This window comes from Chrysemys picta, chromosome 10 (genome assembly GCF_011386835.1).
Source record: "Chrysemys picta bellii isolate R12L10 chromosome 10, ASM1138683v2, whole genome shotgun sequence".
NCBI classification, from domain to species: Eukaryota; Metazoa; Chordata; order Testudines; family Emydidae; genus Chrysemys; species Chrysemys picta.
The window spans coordinates 5,933,284-5,947,398 of record NC_088800.1 but is presented as its reverse complement, the minus strand read 5'-3'; the positions used below and the strand labels follow the sequence as shown (position 1 = coordinate 5,947,398).

The following is a 14,115-nucleotide window of genomic DNA, read 5'->3' as shown; positions in this document are numbered from 1 at the left end:
TCTCAGAAATGCTGGTATGTGGAGTACAAATATTAGGGGAGCACTGGTGGCAGAAAAAAAAATCCCTGGGTGGCATACTGATGCTCATTCCTTTTTACTAATCATCTATCAGGGGAACTGCAGTGTGGCAGCACCGCCTGCCAGCCTGAGAAAAACAACGGGGTTGCCTGCCTCATCTGTTAGCTACCCACCCCTCAGGGAGGAACGGTCTTTTGCTCACCCACTGAATGCCAAATGAGGGTGACTTACCCTGTTGTTTTTGGACCAGCTTCGTGCCATCACTGTGTCACCACTCACTTTGGCTATGAGTGTCTTATGAGAGAGCTCCACTAGGAGTTCTTAACATAGAGAAAGACTTAGGTGGAAAAGTCTGTGAAGGGATGGTTCGCTCACGCATCTCTATCCTCCTGTGATATCTTACAACCTGCCACCAGAATCTCGAGGAAAGTATCTTATCTGGAGCTAGCACCATGATCAAAATGTCTTTGACAAGCTAATTCAACTCTCTCGCAACCAAAGTTTATCTTCCAGGTAATGTGGCTTTTTTAAACCTCTTTGGGGCCAAATTCCTTGTGGTGTAAGCTGGTCCAGTCCCACTGAAATCAATGAAGGTGCACTGTTTTACACCGGCAATGACTTTGCACTCAGTGTGTTGGCAGATTCCTATTACTGACAGAGGGGATGAAAAAAAATGTCTTGAATCAAATCCATCTCTGGTTTAATTCTGCTGACTTCAATAGTTACACCACGGTGACATTTAGATCACTATCTTTCAGTGTTTGGATCCAAACACCAGTTCTATTCCCCTGCAAGCTTGTGACTGCTGACAATGAGGACACTGTTAAGGATCGGGCTACTTGTCATAGCAGAACGATGCATCTAGAAAATCAAAGAAGCGGCACCTGGATGTCTTTCTGGGAAATGGAAGATGCTCATTTGTGTATCAGAGGAGGGAACTGGGTGAACCTACTCTACATTAGCATTCCATACACAGGATATGCTGCACAATTCTCCCTCTTCCATCCTGCACATGGAGGTATTTTAAAGAGCTAGAGGAATACAAAGTCCCCTCTCACTCCCGCACTTCCCAGGTGGAATTAGGTCCTCATCAAATTGTAATGTGTGATGATCTTTATAGCGTACCCGGTATTAGAAAAAATCACAGGCATTGTTTTCCATTCAATTCCGGCAGGACTGCCAAGAGACTAACTGCTAATACTGGCAAAGTGCCAGGTAACGAAGCACAGCTGAATGGTGTGCAGGCCTGGGAGATTTGACAAATCCGGAGAGAATTAATTATCACATTATTGATAAAGTTAAGGATTTTTAAATGTTTGGCCTTGCTTTCTCGACACACAGAACGAAAGCGGAGGGTAATTTGCTCTCTCAGGGCCAACTGTTTCACGCAGGCAAAACTCCTATTAAAATCAATGGGAATTATGCCTGTGTAAGGACAGTAGCACTGACCCGATCTCCGTGGCCCCGTGATGCTGTATCTATTCTCTCTGTAGCATTGCCTGTCAAACCACAGCTGTCCTCTCACCTTCTCCCTCAGAGAGGCCCAATTCCTCCCTGCTCCCTGCTTGCCCACAGGGGTGCTTACCCCTCTCTTCCCTCTCCGTACCCAGCTGCTCAGGGAAGTAGCACAGGGCATGCAGCCCCTGCTCTCCTCTCCACACGTTCAGCTGTGATGTGTGTGTGGGGGTCCATATGGGGGTGCAGGAGCCTTATTCCTCCTCGCTCTCCTGTGCAGGTGCATTAAGGCCAGTCAGTCTCTTATGTGTTTATTGCCCTGCAGTAGTGCCTCGGGGCCCCACTGCGGTAAATGCTGTACATGCACATACTGAAAAGACGGGCCCCACTGCAATGTGTTGACAGTCAAAGCACATGACAAGAGACCGCCGGTGGATACCGGGAGCAGACAGAGGGAGCCCCAAGGTACCGACGGTGAGTAAGTAAGTTATAATGTACTTTCAAAGTAACGATAAGCAAAGATCTACAGGTGGGGTGAGTAATAACTTGTTACATACCATCCATCCAGGAGGACAGGAGCACTCGCCGGTGATATGGTGACAGACTCCCCCATTCTGGCACGGGCAGCGCAATTCACACTGAGCTCCGTGACTGCCTGGAGGGCAGTGCTCTTCACAGCTTGGCGGGGGGCAAGTGGGGTGGGGACAGGGGGGGGAACAAAACACAAATCAAAACACGTTAAAAGCAAACATTAACAAGAAACGGGCAAATCCTCACCACAGAGCATCATGGGAGCTCTTATGCAAATCAGTGAAGTTTCAATGGGCAATGTCAATTAACTAAGAATTCCAACATTTAAGTTCCTCCAAGACGCTGTGTCTGTGTTCTGAGGAGCCAGTCCTGCAAGCCTAGTTCACGCGTGTACTCTTTGCTCATGCATGAAGTCCCACTCATGCATTTACTCAGTCGAACTGCTCCCATGAGTAAAGACAACTCGTGCACATCAGGGTTGCAGGATCAAGCCTTTAAAGCTTAATTACGCAACGCAGCAATCAAACAAGCCGCAAACAAAATAAAACAACAGGATTAAAATGCTGCAAAACGTTGAAGTGTTTTGTTCTTCCAAAATTATTACAAAATGTCAAATGAAATTCCCCCCTGTGCAGAGGGCAGGCACAAGGCCACCTGAGCCCCGAAATTCTCATCCAATGCCCGCTGAGGTCAATGCAAGGACTGCATGGCTTTCATGATACTGAAGTGACCCAGATAGGCATTGTGCTAGCTCTCTGCACCTGGGTGCTTTTCACCACATTTGGCTGCTGCTTTCTCATATTACCAGTTTTAACAGATTAGGCTCTTCACAAGCAAACAACCGACTATTCCTCCAAATAGAGATGCTCATGCAACATATTAGTTGCTGACCCTGCAAACACTTTACTGCGGTGAGTGGACCCATCAATGTGAATGGGATTACTCAACAGTAAGCAGAACCTTTGGTAGTAAGTGCTTATAAGATTGAGTCCATAATATTGCAAGGAAATCAGATAAGTAGTAAAATATTTAAAGGTACACAATTTATTGGTACAGGTTAATATGATCTTTATTTTCTATCTACGCATAAGCATTCTTTCCTTCATGCTGACCCATAAGCAATGCTAGATTACAATACCCCTCCCTCCCCCCGCAAAAAAAAAAAGTAGAGAGACAAGGTAGGTGAGGTAATAACATTTATTGGATCAACTTCTGTTGGTGAGAGAGACAAGCTTTTCAGCAACAAGAAGCTCTTCTTCAGGTCTGCATCAGTGTCAATGGGACTGAAGAAGAATTCTTTGTAGCTCAAAAGCTTGTCTCTCTCACCAACAGAAGTCGGTCCAACAAAAGATATTACCTCAGCCACCTTGTCTCTAATATCCTGGGACCAACACAGCTACAACTACCCTGCATACAGAAAAAAAGTAGGGCATTTGTCATAGATTTTCAAAAAGCTGTAAGTAGGCCTCAGTGAACAAAAGACCCCTTCTCCCCCTCTCCCCCCCAGGAAATTCTCCTGTTTCCTTGAAATAATTTTGGAAAGCATAATTACTACTGAAACTACTGCAAGATCTCTAATGAGAACCGACGTTACACCGTGGGCAATTTTAAACAAGAAGCTATTGCTCAGATGCCCTAAAATTAATATGCAGATTTGGTGAATCTAACCCGTAAACTTTCAGCGTGGGATATGGGGATTTAGCAACATGATTCTCGTCACAGTTAACGGGAGTCACAGAGCTAGAAATTTGCCCCCTAGATACTAAGCTGATCGAGTTATCTTCAATTCTTCCTCAGTTATATTGAAAGTCAGATAAGCCAGAGAAAAGGAGTTCCATTTGGTACTGCATTGGATCGCTAAACACGTATATCCGATTGCTTGTAAGTACAGCACTATGGTTTGATTCTCATATTCACACCACAGATACAGTAATTTTACTCGCAGGTAAATCTCCTCAATTTTTAATCTCTCTCTAGACTAAAATTTGATTTCCACATGTTGACAGCTGTAATTAGCAGTGATAACCAATGCTCCTTTGTTCAGTCTCCCATAAATCCTGTTACCTGGTTTCTAGAGAGTAAAAAGTATAATGTATCGATTGTGTACGTTTTATCAAACATGCATTGCACTAAGCGGGGTCAAAGCAAGGCTGTTAAGTGATGCACAGTAAAATATGCCTGTCATTGAACTTACAATACCCCTGTGTATCCCGGAGCACAATGACATTCTCCTGTTTTATGGTCACAGGTTGCTCCATTGTAGCACTGGCATTTAAACTGGCAGCCCTTTCCGTAAGTCCCAGGGTCACAGAGCTCTTCACAGCGCCATCCTTTGTACCCATCTGCACAGACACAGGCGCCAGTGATAGGGTTGCAGAGAGCCTCGTTCTGGCATTGGCAGCGGTTGCTACAATGTGGTCCCCAGTGATCGCTATCACAACCTGTAAAAGACACGTTCATTTACTGAGCTGATTAGGGGAGTGCATTAATAGAGTCTCATTCTATCCTCCGTAGCTTAGGCTGGCATGCACAGAAAAAAGGCATGGTTAATATCAGGCACTTACTCAAAGGTCTTTACGCTTGTTTAACTAAGGCTCTGATCCAGCAAGGTACTTTAGCACATGAGTAGTGCACAGGATTAGTCATGTGCTTAAAATTAAAAGCACAGTGTTAAGTGCTTTGCTGGATTAGAACCTACATCTTTTAATCTCCTCTCTGCCAGTATGCCTGAGAAAGCTGGAAGGAGCAAACCCAGGGTGGAATTAGATGTATAGGTTGAAATCCTGGCTGCACTGAAGTCAAGCTACACATGCTTCGTACTGCTGTTGCAAGACTTCAAAATGTAAAATGTAAAGCCACAGTCATTGGAAGCACTCGTCCTACAATCCGCAAGGTCTACTCTACTCTTCAGATAGCTTCCATCAGAGGTGGAGTCTCTCCCATGAAAAATAGATAATAATTTGTTGTCCTTCTTATTTCTGGAAAGTTGCGTATTAGTGGCTTGGAATGAGGAACTTCAGCAAGGGTGAAGAGGAAGATACATTATTCAACCAGCATTGCTGATCTTCAATTTTTTTTTTAAATAAAGCCTGCATTGAATAGCATAAAAGGCCAAAATCAACCTGGGAGAAGGAACAACTCCACTGGCTTCAAAAAGAGGTGCAGCTACCTGTCCTAGGCACAACTTTATCTCATTAACTGCACACCTACATGCTGCATGGAGAGAGGTGTATGGCCTAGTGACCTGAGCACAGGACAGGGTGTGAGGAACTTTGGCCTAATCCTCGCTCTGCCTTATGCAAGTCACTTTATTGCTCTGATTCAGTTCCCTCAAGTATACAACAGGGACGATGCTTATCAAAGTTGCAGGTAGCAGTGTAAAATGGTCTGAGAATACAAATCTCTCTGTTCACATGTATTGAATTAGAATCATGGACTTGTAGGACTGGAAGGGACCTCAAGAGGTCATCTAGTCCGGTCCCCAGCACTCAAGGCAGGACTAAGTATTATCTAGAATTATTGAGTGTCTGTGTGAAATATATGTATGTGTGTATCTCGTAAAGCATTAAGAAAAGTATTGTATGTAAGCTGGAGGGGCAGGGAAAGTTGTCTATGTTTATACAGTGGCTAGTCCAGATTGGTCCCCTAAACACCACTGTGATATTACTTCACGTTTTTATGTGCCCATTTTATTTAAACCTTTATTTCAAATTTCTCTCTTTCTCTAGCTTTGCCAAATTTCACTCCATGCTATAATCATAGAATCACAGAAAGGTAGGACTGGAAGGGACCTCAAGAAATCAAAAGGTCCTACGGTGAGGCAGGACTCAATAAACTTAGACCAAACCTGTTCTTAAAAACCTCCAAAGATGGGGATTCCACAACCTCCCTTGGAAACCTATTCCAGGGCTAAATTTATAGTTAGAGAGTTTTTTCTAACACTTAACCTAAATCTCCCTTGCTGCGGATTAAGCCAGTTACTTCTTGTCCTACCTTCAGTAGATATAGGGAACAACTGATCCTTTTTATAACAGCCCTTAACATATGTGAAGATTCTCAGGTCCCCCCTCATTCTTCTTTTCTCAAGACTAATATGCCAAGGTGTTTTTATTCACTAGGAAGATCAGGGTGCACCAGGAAGGAGTAGCAACTCCTCTGACTGGCTGTAACATTTTAAAAAATTCGGATAGTAAAACCGGCCTGTAGTGGATGGGAAACTGGCTGGCCATTGGATGGATTTTTCAAAGGCTTTTAAACACAATGCCTCAATGCTCACACATTACACCACTCGGTATGTTTAGCTCAAGGTAGCCAGCCAATGTTTTAATTTTCTATTAAATAAAACAGCTTGGCACATAACAGATACTGAGAATGGGAATTTCATTGGGACAAATTTAAAAGAAGACATACAAATAAGGATTAAAAAGGCAGCAGACTCCTCATGGAAAACACTGAGGAGAAAAAAAAAAGATGTGGCCAGATTTGTTTCTCATTTCCAGTGCCCCAGGGACCAGATCCAGCTCCTGCTGAAGTCGATGGAGCCTTTTCTACTTTACAGAAACTACAGGCAGGTTTGAATCACAATTTCTGAAACAGTACATGGTCAAGCTATAGTCGGTCATTCTCTGTCGCCCTCTAGTGGCTAGATCACATTTATGAGTCCACTACTTGCCTCTGAGTTTGCAGACCGAACCCTTTATCTCAAGCAATAAAGGTTCATGGGTTTAGATCCAGGGGTCTCTGATTCCATCCCTATGGTTACATTCAGCACTGTTCACCCAGTGTTGATGCCTATTGTCAGCAAAAAATAATTTTCATGGTATAGATAATGCCTAGGAGTCTTTCCACTAACTTCAGTGAGAGCTGGATGAAGGCCTATAACAGAGGTAAAGCAGGTGAACTCAGTACCACTGTGCTGTTGTAAAACGGGTGTTAGAGGAGTATCAGCTTATTGTATTCAGAGGTGTCATGGGGATTTTATACAAAGCATTTTGGATTTTCATTACCTCCATCTCCTCCAGGTTTAATGTCTGAGCAATTTAACATGAAAGTTGGAACTTTCTCGCTCAAAAGTGTATCAGTTCCTGTTGTTTACTCCTCACTTAAAGCCATAAACCTCTGTGACAAACTGTGTCGTTGCTAGATAGATCATTGTAAAATAAAAATAAAGATTGGGGTTTGTGGGCCAGATTCTGGTTCCAGGAACATCAATATAAAATACTTACATTGGGTCACCCTGGATTTTCACCTCTGTGTCTGAAAGCAGAATCTAGCCTTAGGACTTTATTTTATATGATATAATATTTATATTGCAATAGTTTCCAGGACCCCCATTGTGCTAAGCACTATACGGACACATGCAAAGATACAGTCCTTCCCCCAAAGAGCTCATACACTAAAGCCTAGACCCTGCAAATATTTACGTCTGAGTAGTTCCACTGTGCTTAAACGACTACCCGTGTGTGTAAAATTATTCATCTGGGTAAGTGGTTGCAGGATCAGGGTCTAGCTAGCAGTTCAAGTTGGAGAATAAAACACTAGCAGCAGATGAAACCTTAACCAGAAAAGAACCTTTTTCCATGGAATTTAGTGTGTGAAATCCTACTTTATGTCCCAGTAGTGGCTCCAGATTCGGATACCCGTGAAACTAGTGTAAATGGCCTCAACTCCCATTGCGTGGACTCAATTCCAGGTGAGGATGATGGAGTTCAGAGCACTCGGCATCACACATAGTTAAGCCTCTAGGCTGTAAGATCCTTGGGGCAGAGAGCTGTCATTTTAAAATCTTTCTGTAAAACATTGTGTAGGCCTGGCACAATTTAGCCCTGGTCCTGATGGCGCCTCTAGGCCAGTGGTTCTCAACCTGCAGGCTGCTTGTGGCCCAATCAACTCACAGCTGCAGCCCATGTGACCTCCTCAGGGCCATACAGGCAGTATATCTATTGTGTGAATGCAGCCCACATAATACATAGAACGCTGCAGACATGGCTCACAATGGTAACTAGGTTGAGAACAACTGCTCTAGGCTCTACTGTAATAGAGAAATAACAACAGCAACGACATGAGAGTGGGAGACTGATCGAAGCTTACACAGGAGCTATACTGTAAGTGTACGTGCTATTTAAAATGTCAAAATGATGCACAGACTGGAACCGCAGCATCAGTAAGAGAGCCAGCTGAGAGCGGTGATGTCAGGGAGGTATGACTGCTGCTTCCAGACTCTGTGTGTGTGTGTGTGTGTGTGTGTGTGTGTGTGTGTGTGTGTGTGTAAGTGTAATCACAGTTGTCTGCATATTACAGATCTACGGGTGAGCAAGTCATGCCTCTGCAATACACACGGTTCTAATAGAATACAAAATATCAGGCCTAGTTAAAGTGCATGTTAATTATATCGTGCACTGGGTTCTGAGAGCTACTATGACATGTATTATCATATCACCCAATTCTGTTCTTCCACTGTCAGTTTAGTTTCACAATACACACCAAATAGGGACGTGTCTGAGAAACCCATCCACCTCGGAACAACTGTATTCTCCCACTGCGTTCAGGGTGAGTAGATCTACCGAGAATCTAGCATGGCAACACAAGTTGGACAAAGATGAAGCAAACAGAGAGGTCTAAAAATCAAGTGGATAAATAAAATGACTTCCAAGGAAACTGCGCCATTTATCAAACGACTTATGCCAATGAGAGACAGTCATTAGTGCCCTTGTGGTGAATTTCCATCACACTCTAGATACACTATTAATATGAAAAAGACACCCTATATAGCACCAGCACCACAGCCTGTACCCTTAAGGGCTGTGCTTATTTGACCCCATTATCATCATTTTACATGTGTGGTGGGTTCTTGTTTTTTTAAACAGTGACCAAATTCATACTCTATGTGCGTACGATCAACAGAATCTTATTGACATTCTATCAAAGATAAAGCAGAGAAAAGTAACGTAGGCATCCTTATCTCAGTGTAAGAAAAAAGGGCCAAATTCGGCTGTCAGTTATGCGGATGTCAATCTGGAGTTACTACATTACCTTCAAGGGATTTACTCCAGATTAACACCAGGGTAACCAAGAGCAGATTATAGCCCATAATCACTATTCTGGAATATTTCTAAATTCAATTGGGAATGTTTAAATAAAACACTAGCCTTGTTAAGAGGATATATAACAAATCAAACGAAACGACCTGAATCTGAGATGAGAAGGTGCCTGTAAAGTAGGATTATCGTGAGTTATTTAATGCATTTTTTGAAACCACGAAGAGTTTCTGCCCTTAATATAACTGTACACCTGCAACATTACTGAAGTTAATAGGACTGCATGGGTATAATTAGTGCAGAATTTAGTTCTATATTTGTCTTTAACTCTGCCTTAGGACATAATTGCACATCTCTATATGACACTGAGTCTGGAACACATGACCCAAGCCTCTAACAAACATGAAGAGACAGCAGTAAAACCTAAAATACCCCACGCCAGGACACTAGGAGCAAAGAGTTAAAATAATCCATTAGCTTTGCAAATCCTGTACTATGTCAAGAGTGAAAATCTGGTGTGGTCACATTCTTGTACTCAGCTGACATTTACTCATGTGATAACCACACCATTCAGTTTGGCACGATTCAGCCCAGTTGGCAAGAGATGCCCAGGACTGGAATAAGATGCAGGAAAGGGGAATCTTTGGGGTCACAAAGGCAGTTCACACTACCATGCACTTGGCTCCGGCCAGTTCTATTAATCCCTCATGTTAATGAGCATTAAAAATCACATCAACATCTGTTTTAAAGGAAAGATCCAGGAGGATACAAATCTCTTTCTGATCTGCTTGAATCTAAACCCAGAAGACTGCTTATCCTAACAGCTTCCTACACTTGCCTTACAAATCACAGCTGTCCTCAAAATAATCACAACTTCAGAAGATCCTTTCAAAGAATTTTGCACAAAAGCTTGGTGGCAGAAACATCAAAATTATGCGATGGCAAAATAATGGAGAACCATGTCAAAATGCCAGATTTCTAGAGAATACAGATGGATAAAGATGCACTATTGAAACAATGCTTATTCCCAACACTATCAAGATAGTGATGATAAACTGCTAGTCGAGACACATTGCTCAATCCCTACAGGACTGAAAGACGTTACAACCATTAAAGAAGTTAACACATTGAGTTTCTGTAGATAAAAGATCTACTGGGACATTGGGACGTTAAAAACTATATTTTAATACTCGGTTACAAAGATCGTCTTAGATTATCAGAAGGGTATTGGTTGGTGGATGCTGACATAATAAACTTCTGTAAAGCGTTGGACTTGATACCCAAGAACATTTTGATTAAAAACACTAGAATGCTACAAAATTAACATGGCACATATTAAATGGATTCAAAGCTGGCCCATTAATAGGTCTAAAAATTTAAGCGTAAATGGGGAATCATCATCAAACAGGTGGGTTTCTAGTGGGGGTTCTGCAGCGATCAGTTCTTGGCCCTATGCTATTTATCATTTTTATCAATGACCTGGAAGAAAACATAAAATCATCACTAATAAAGTTTGGAGACGACCCAAAAGTTGGAGGAGTGGTAAATAATGAAGAGGACGGGTCATTGATTCTGAGCGATCTAGATTGTTTAGTAAGGTGGGGACCTCTTTCCTGGAAAGCAGTGACCGTCAAAAAGATTTGGGGGTTGTAGTTGATAATCAGCTGCATATGAGTTCCCAGACACTGTGGACAAGAGAGCTAATGCAATCCTGGGATGCATAAACAGGGTAGTCTCGAGTAGGACCAGAGACGTTATTTATTTTACCTCTGTATTTGGTACTGGTGTGACTGCTACTGGAGTACTAGCTACAGTTCTGATGCCCAAATTTAAGAAGGATGTTAATAAATTAGAGAGGGTTCAGAGAGCCATCAGAATAATTAAAGGATTAGAAAACATGCCTGATAGCCAGAGACTAAAGGAACTCAATCTATTTCTCTTAAACAAAGAGAAGGTTAAAGGATGACTTGATTACAGTTTATAATTATCTACATGGGAAATAAATACTTGATAATGAGCTCTTCAGACTAGCAGAGAAGGGTGTAACAATTCAATGGCTGGGAGTTGAAGCTAGACAAATTCAGACTGGAAATAAGGCATAAATATTTAATGGTGAGGGCAATTAACCACTGGAACAATTTCCAAGGGGTCCTGGTGATTTCTCCATCACTGGAAATTCTGAGATCAAAATTGGGTGTTTTTCTAAGATATGTGCTCTAGGAATTATTTTGGGGAAGTGCTATGGGCCGTGATACACAGAAGGTCAGACTAGATGATCACAATGGTCCCTTCTGGCCTTGGAATCTATGGACCTATGAATTATAGGCAGAACTGGTACCACTGCCTATAGTTAAGATTCTCCATCACTTTCCACTATAAGACCCTGCTTTCATTTGTTTATAACACTGCCATAATTTAACACATCAGTCTAAAATTTCCCATGCCAGGTGTCTCCTTCAGGATGAATTTTTTTGGATAGTTTCAACCGAAATGATTCTGCTGTTTCAGAGACTGAAAGCAGGGGAAAATATATTGTTTTGCCCATGTTAAAAAAGTCTTACAACTTTTGCCGAGGAGCTCTAGCACCTCTGTGCTTTGGAGAAAGGGCTTGAGATTTAGCAGAGAGTTGCCCGCATGTCACTGATATGCTTTAAGTAATCCCAGTGAAAATCCACCCCAATTTGACCCAGTTTTAAAAATTGCAGTTTGCTTGTGCTAGGTATACATTTGTTATAGTTTGGCAACGAGTTCTCCTAAAATACCACCTGCACTGTACATGCTGTAGCCAAGGACTTCAGGGACTTAGTAGGACTTTCCTTGCAATTGCTCTTCCTGGCAGCCTGGGGGTAACTGTCTCTCTCATCCCGCTCTAGTGACTGGTGCACGTAGAGGACGACAACCTTCTACAATAAATTCATTAGATCAAGTGGCAGAGGTCTATGCTATGGAGCTAAAGATTCCAACCATGCTGATGACTCATGTGGATGTCAATTTGTTTCTCACTTGATGGAATATCTGTTTCTTTCAGTTTGCTTTTTTAAAAAGCGATGATATTATACCCAAAAAGCGATCATAAAAGAACTGCAAAGAATTGCAAAGAGTTACAAAACCCAGCACTCATATGTTAGGATGTGTCAGAATTAAAGTCGCCTGTGCAACCTTAATTCAGCCCCTTTGTGTGTCTGCATGATGATACAGTCTTTCATTACATGATCACATACTATTTTTTCCCACATTCTGGCATTTCCTAACTTTTACGTGCTTGACTCTGCAACCTGAATGTTCTTATGTCGGTTGTTGTGTATAATAATACTATATATACACACCACGCTTTGAACTTGTTGGAACCTTTATCTTGAGTGCCAAATTTTCAGCCCTGGTGTCCAATATTACACCAAAAGAAAATGCTCATCTTAGTCTTTACATCTGCAAGACTGGGTGGGGCACACACTTTCCACACGCAAACAGGCATTTGAGAGATCATATGCCTTAGTTGCGTGTGGGAACATAGGTGGACATAGAATCAGAGGTTGATTTGAAACCCACTAGAACTTGAACTCAATGTAATTTCCCAATGCTGGAGATCTTCCTTCATTTGCGAGAAGGGAAAAGAAGGGAAGGTAACTTCAGTAGCATCAGTGATTTTCCCCTAAACTGATTAATTTCGTCCTGTGAGGAATAATCTATCTAAACTTCATTTTTTAAATGGATGCAAGGAAGTCCTTGAATCCTTCAGGGAAAGATTGTACTGATTAGTTCACTGTCTACATCTGACAGGAACTGTATGGTAATACAGGTCATGATTTAATCTTGGATGATGATCTTACTAGTCATTGACTCTCCAAGATGTGGAGCCTAATTCAATCACTGTACATTTGAGACCTCCCGGTTTCCTTAGCTAGTGCTCCTTGTGGAAATATTTTCTTCTCAAAGTAATCCTAGTTTAAAGAACATCCCCACAGTGTTCTGTGAAAAGGCTAAAACATTTGTACGATTGTTCTCAGACATTTTAGTCCTTGTTCAAATAAAAAGAAAATCATCCTAAGTCCTCCTTTAATTGGAAGAGGAAAGTTAGAGTGTTTGCAAGTGTTATAATGATCTCTCTATATTTTGGAAGCAGTAAAACGGCGGGGGGAGGGAGGAAAATGAGACCTACTCCTGATAGAGACATCAAAGAAGCTTTTTAAGAATTTTCATCAAGGGCTATTTCAGGGGAGGATTCGAAAGACCTGAAATTTGATTTTTTTTTTTCCAGAGAAAGCCGGTCATTTCCTTTGTAGAAATTACTGCTCGGTTAAATGAGCCTTTAAGTCTTCTGACATTCCAGACATTACCAGAAGTTCAAAATCATGAAATGCTTCATGAGAGAGAGAGAGAGAGAACGAACATTGTATACAGCACTGGCTGCTTTTCTTTGCATTATAAGGTTGGTTTAAAAAGAGATGCTACAATCTTTAAAATGTTTCTTTAGAGTCATATTAATGGGAGGTAGGATCTGTTCTTTAATTAGAATTTTACTGCACTGGAGGAAGAACACATGGGCACCAAGCGTCTAATAAAACCAAATGAATTTGCTGTCTTTCCTCTGCTTGGTTCTTGCTCGGACAAAACTCGCATCAGTCTCTCATTTTTTCACTGGGAGTTTTGGCGGAGCAAGGACTGCAGTATTAGGCTCTGTGGAGTGAGTAAATCCCTCCACTAATAAGGCAAAATCCTTTTTTCACACTGGCAGTGGGCACCTATACCTGCCAGGCACATTACCATTTGCTGTGTATGGTTGCATGAAATTTGCTCTAATGCCTCTGCAGGGAAGCATTACTGGTTTTCTCTTTAGGAAGACTCTACAAGGAACAGAAACAAATTTGGATGTGCCTAAGGCACTTTCGATTGGAAACAGTATATTGAGAACCGAACAGAAGAGAGGCACAGAGGAAATGAACGAACAGATCAGCTTCCTTCTAGAAGGGCATAAACCAAAGCCCACTGATGTCAATAGAAAGTCTCCGATTGACTTCAATAGGCATTTTGGTTCGGATACAAAGACAGTGTCTGCAGTCAGTAAGGCAACACAGAT

General features: G+C 42.0%; 1 protein-coding gene across 4 annotated transcripts in view; it reads right to left on the bottom strand.

The window, feature by feature from the left end:
* The window catches only part of MEGF11 (multiple EGF like domains 11), a 358,447-nt gene that overhangs the window by 119,510 nt on the left and 224,822 nt on the right, over positions 1-14,115 (bottom strand). For all 4 annotated transcript variants that reach the window (XM_042856570.2, XM_042856571.2, XM_065559191.1 and 1 more), the window contains exons 7-8: positions 4,199-4,445; positions 2,031-2,151 (exon numbers count right to left, since the gene is read on the bottom strand). In XM_042856570.2, coding sequence (XP_042712504.2) covers positions 2,031-2,151; positions 4,199-4,445 — 368 coding nt within the window. The remainder of the gene's footprint in view (positions 1-2,030; positions 2,152-4,198; positions 4,446-14,115) is intronic.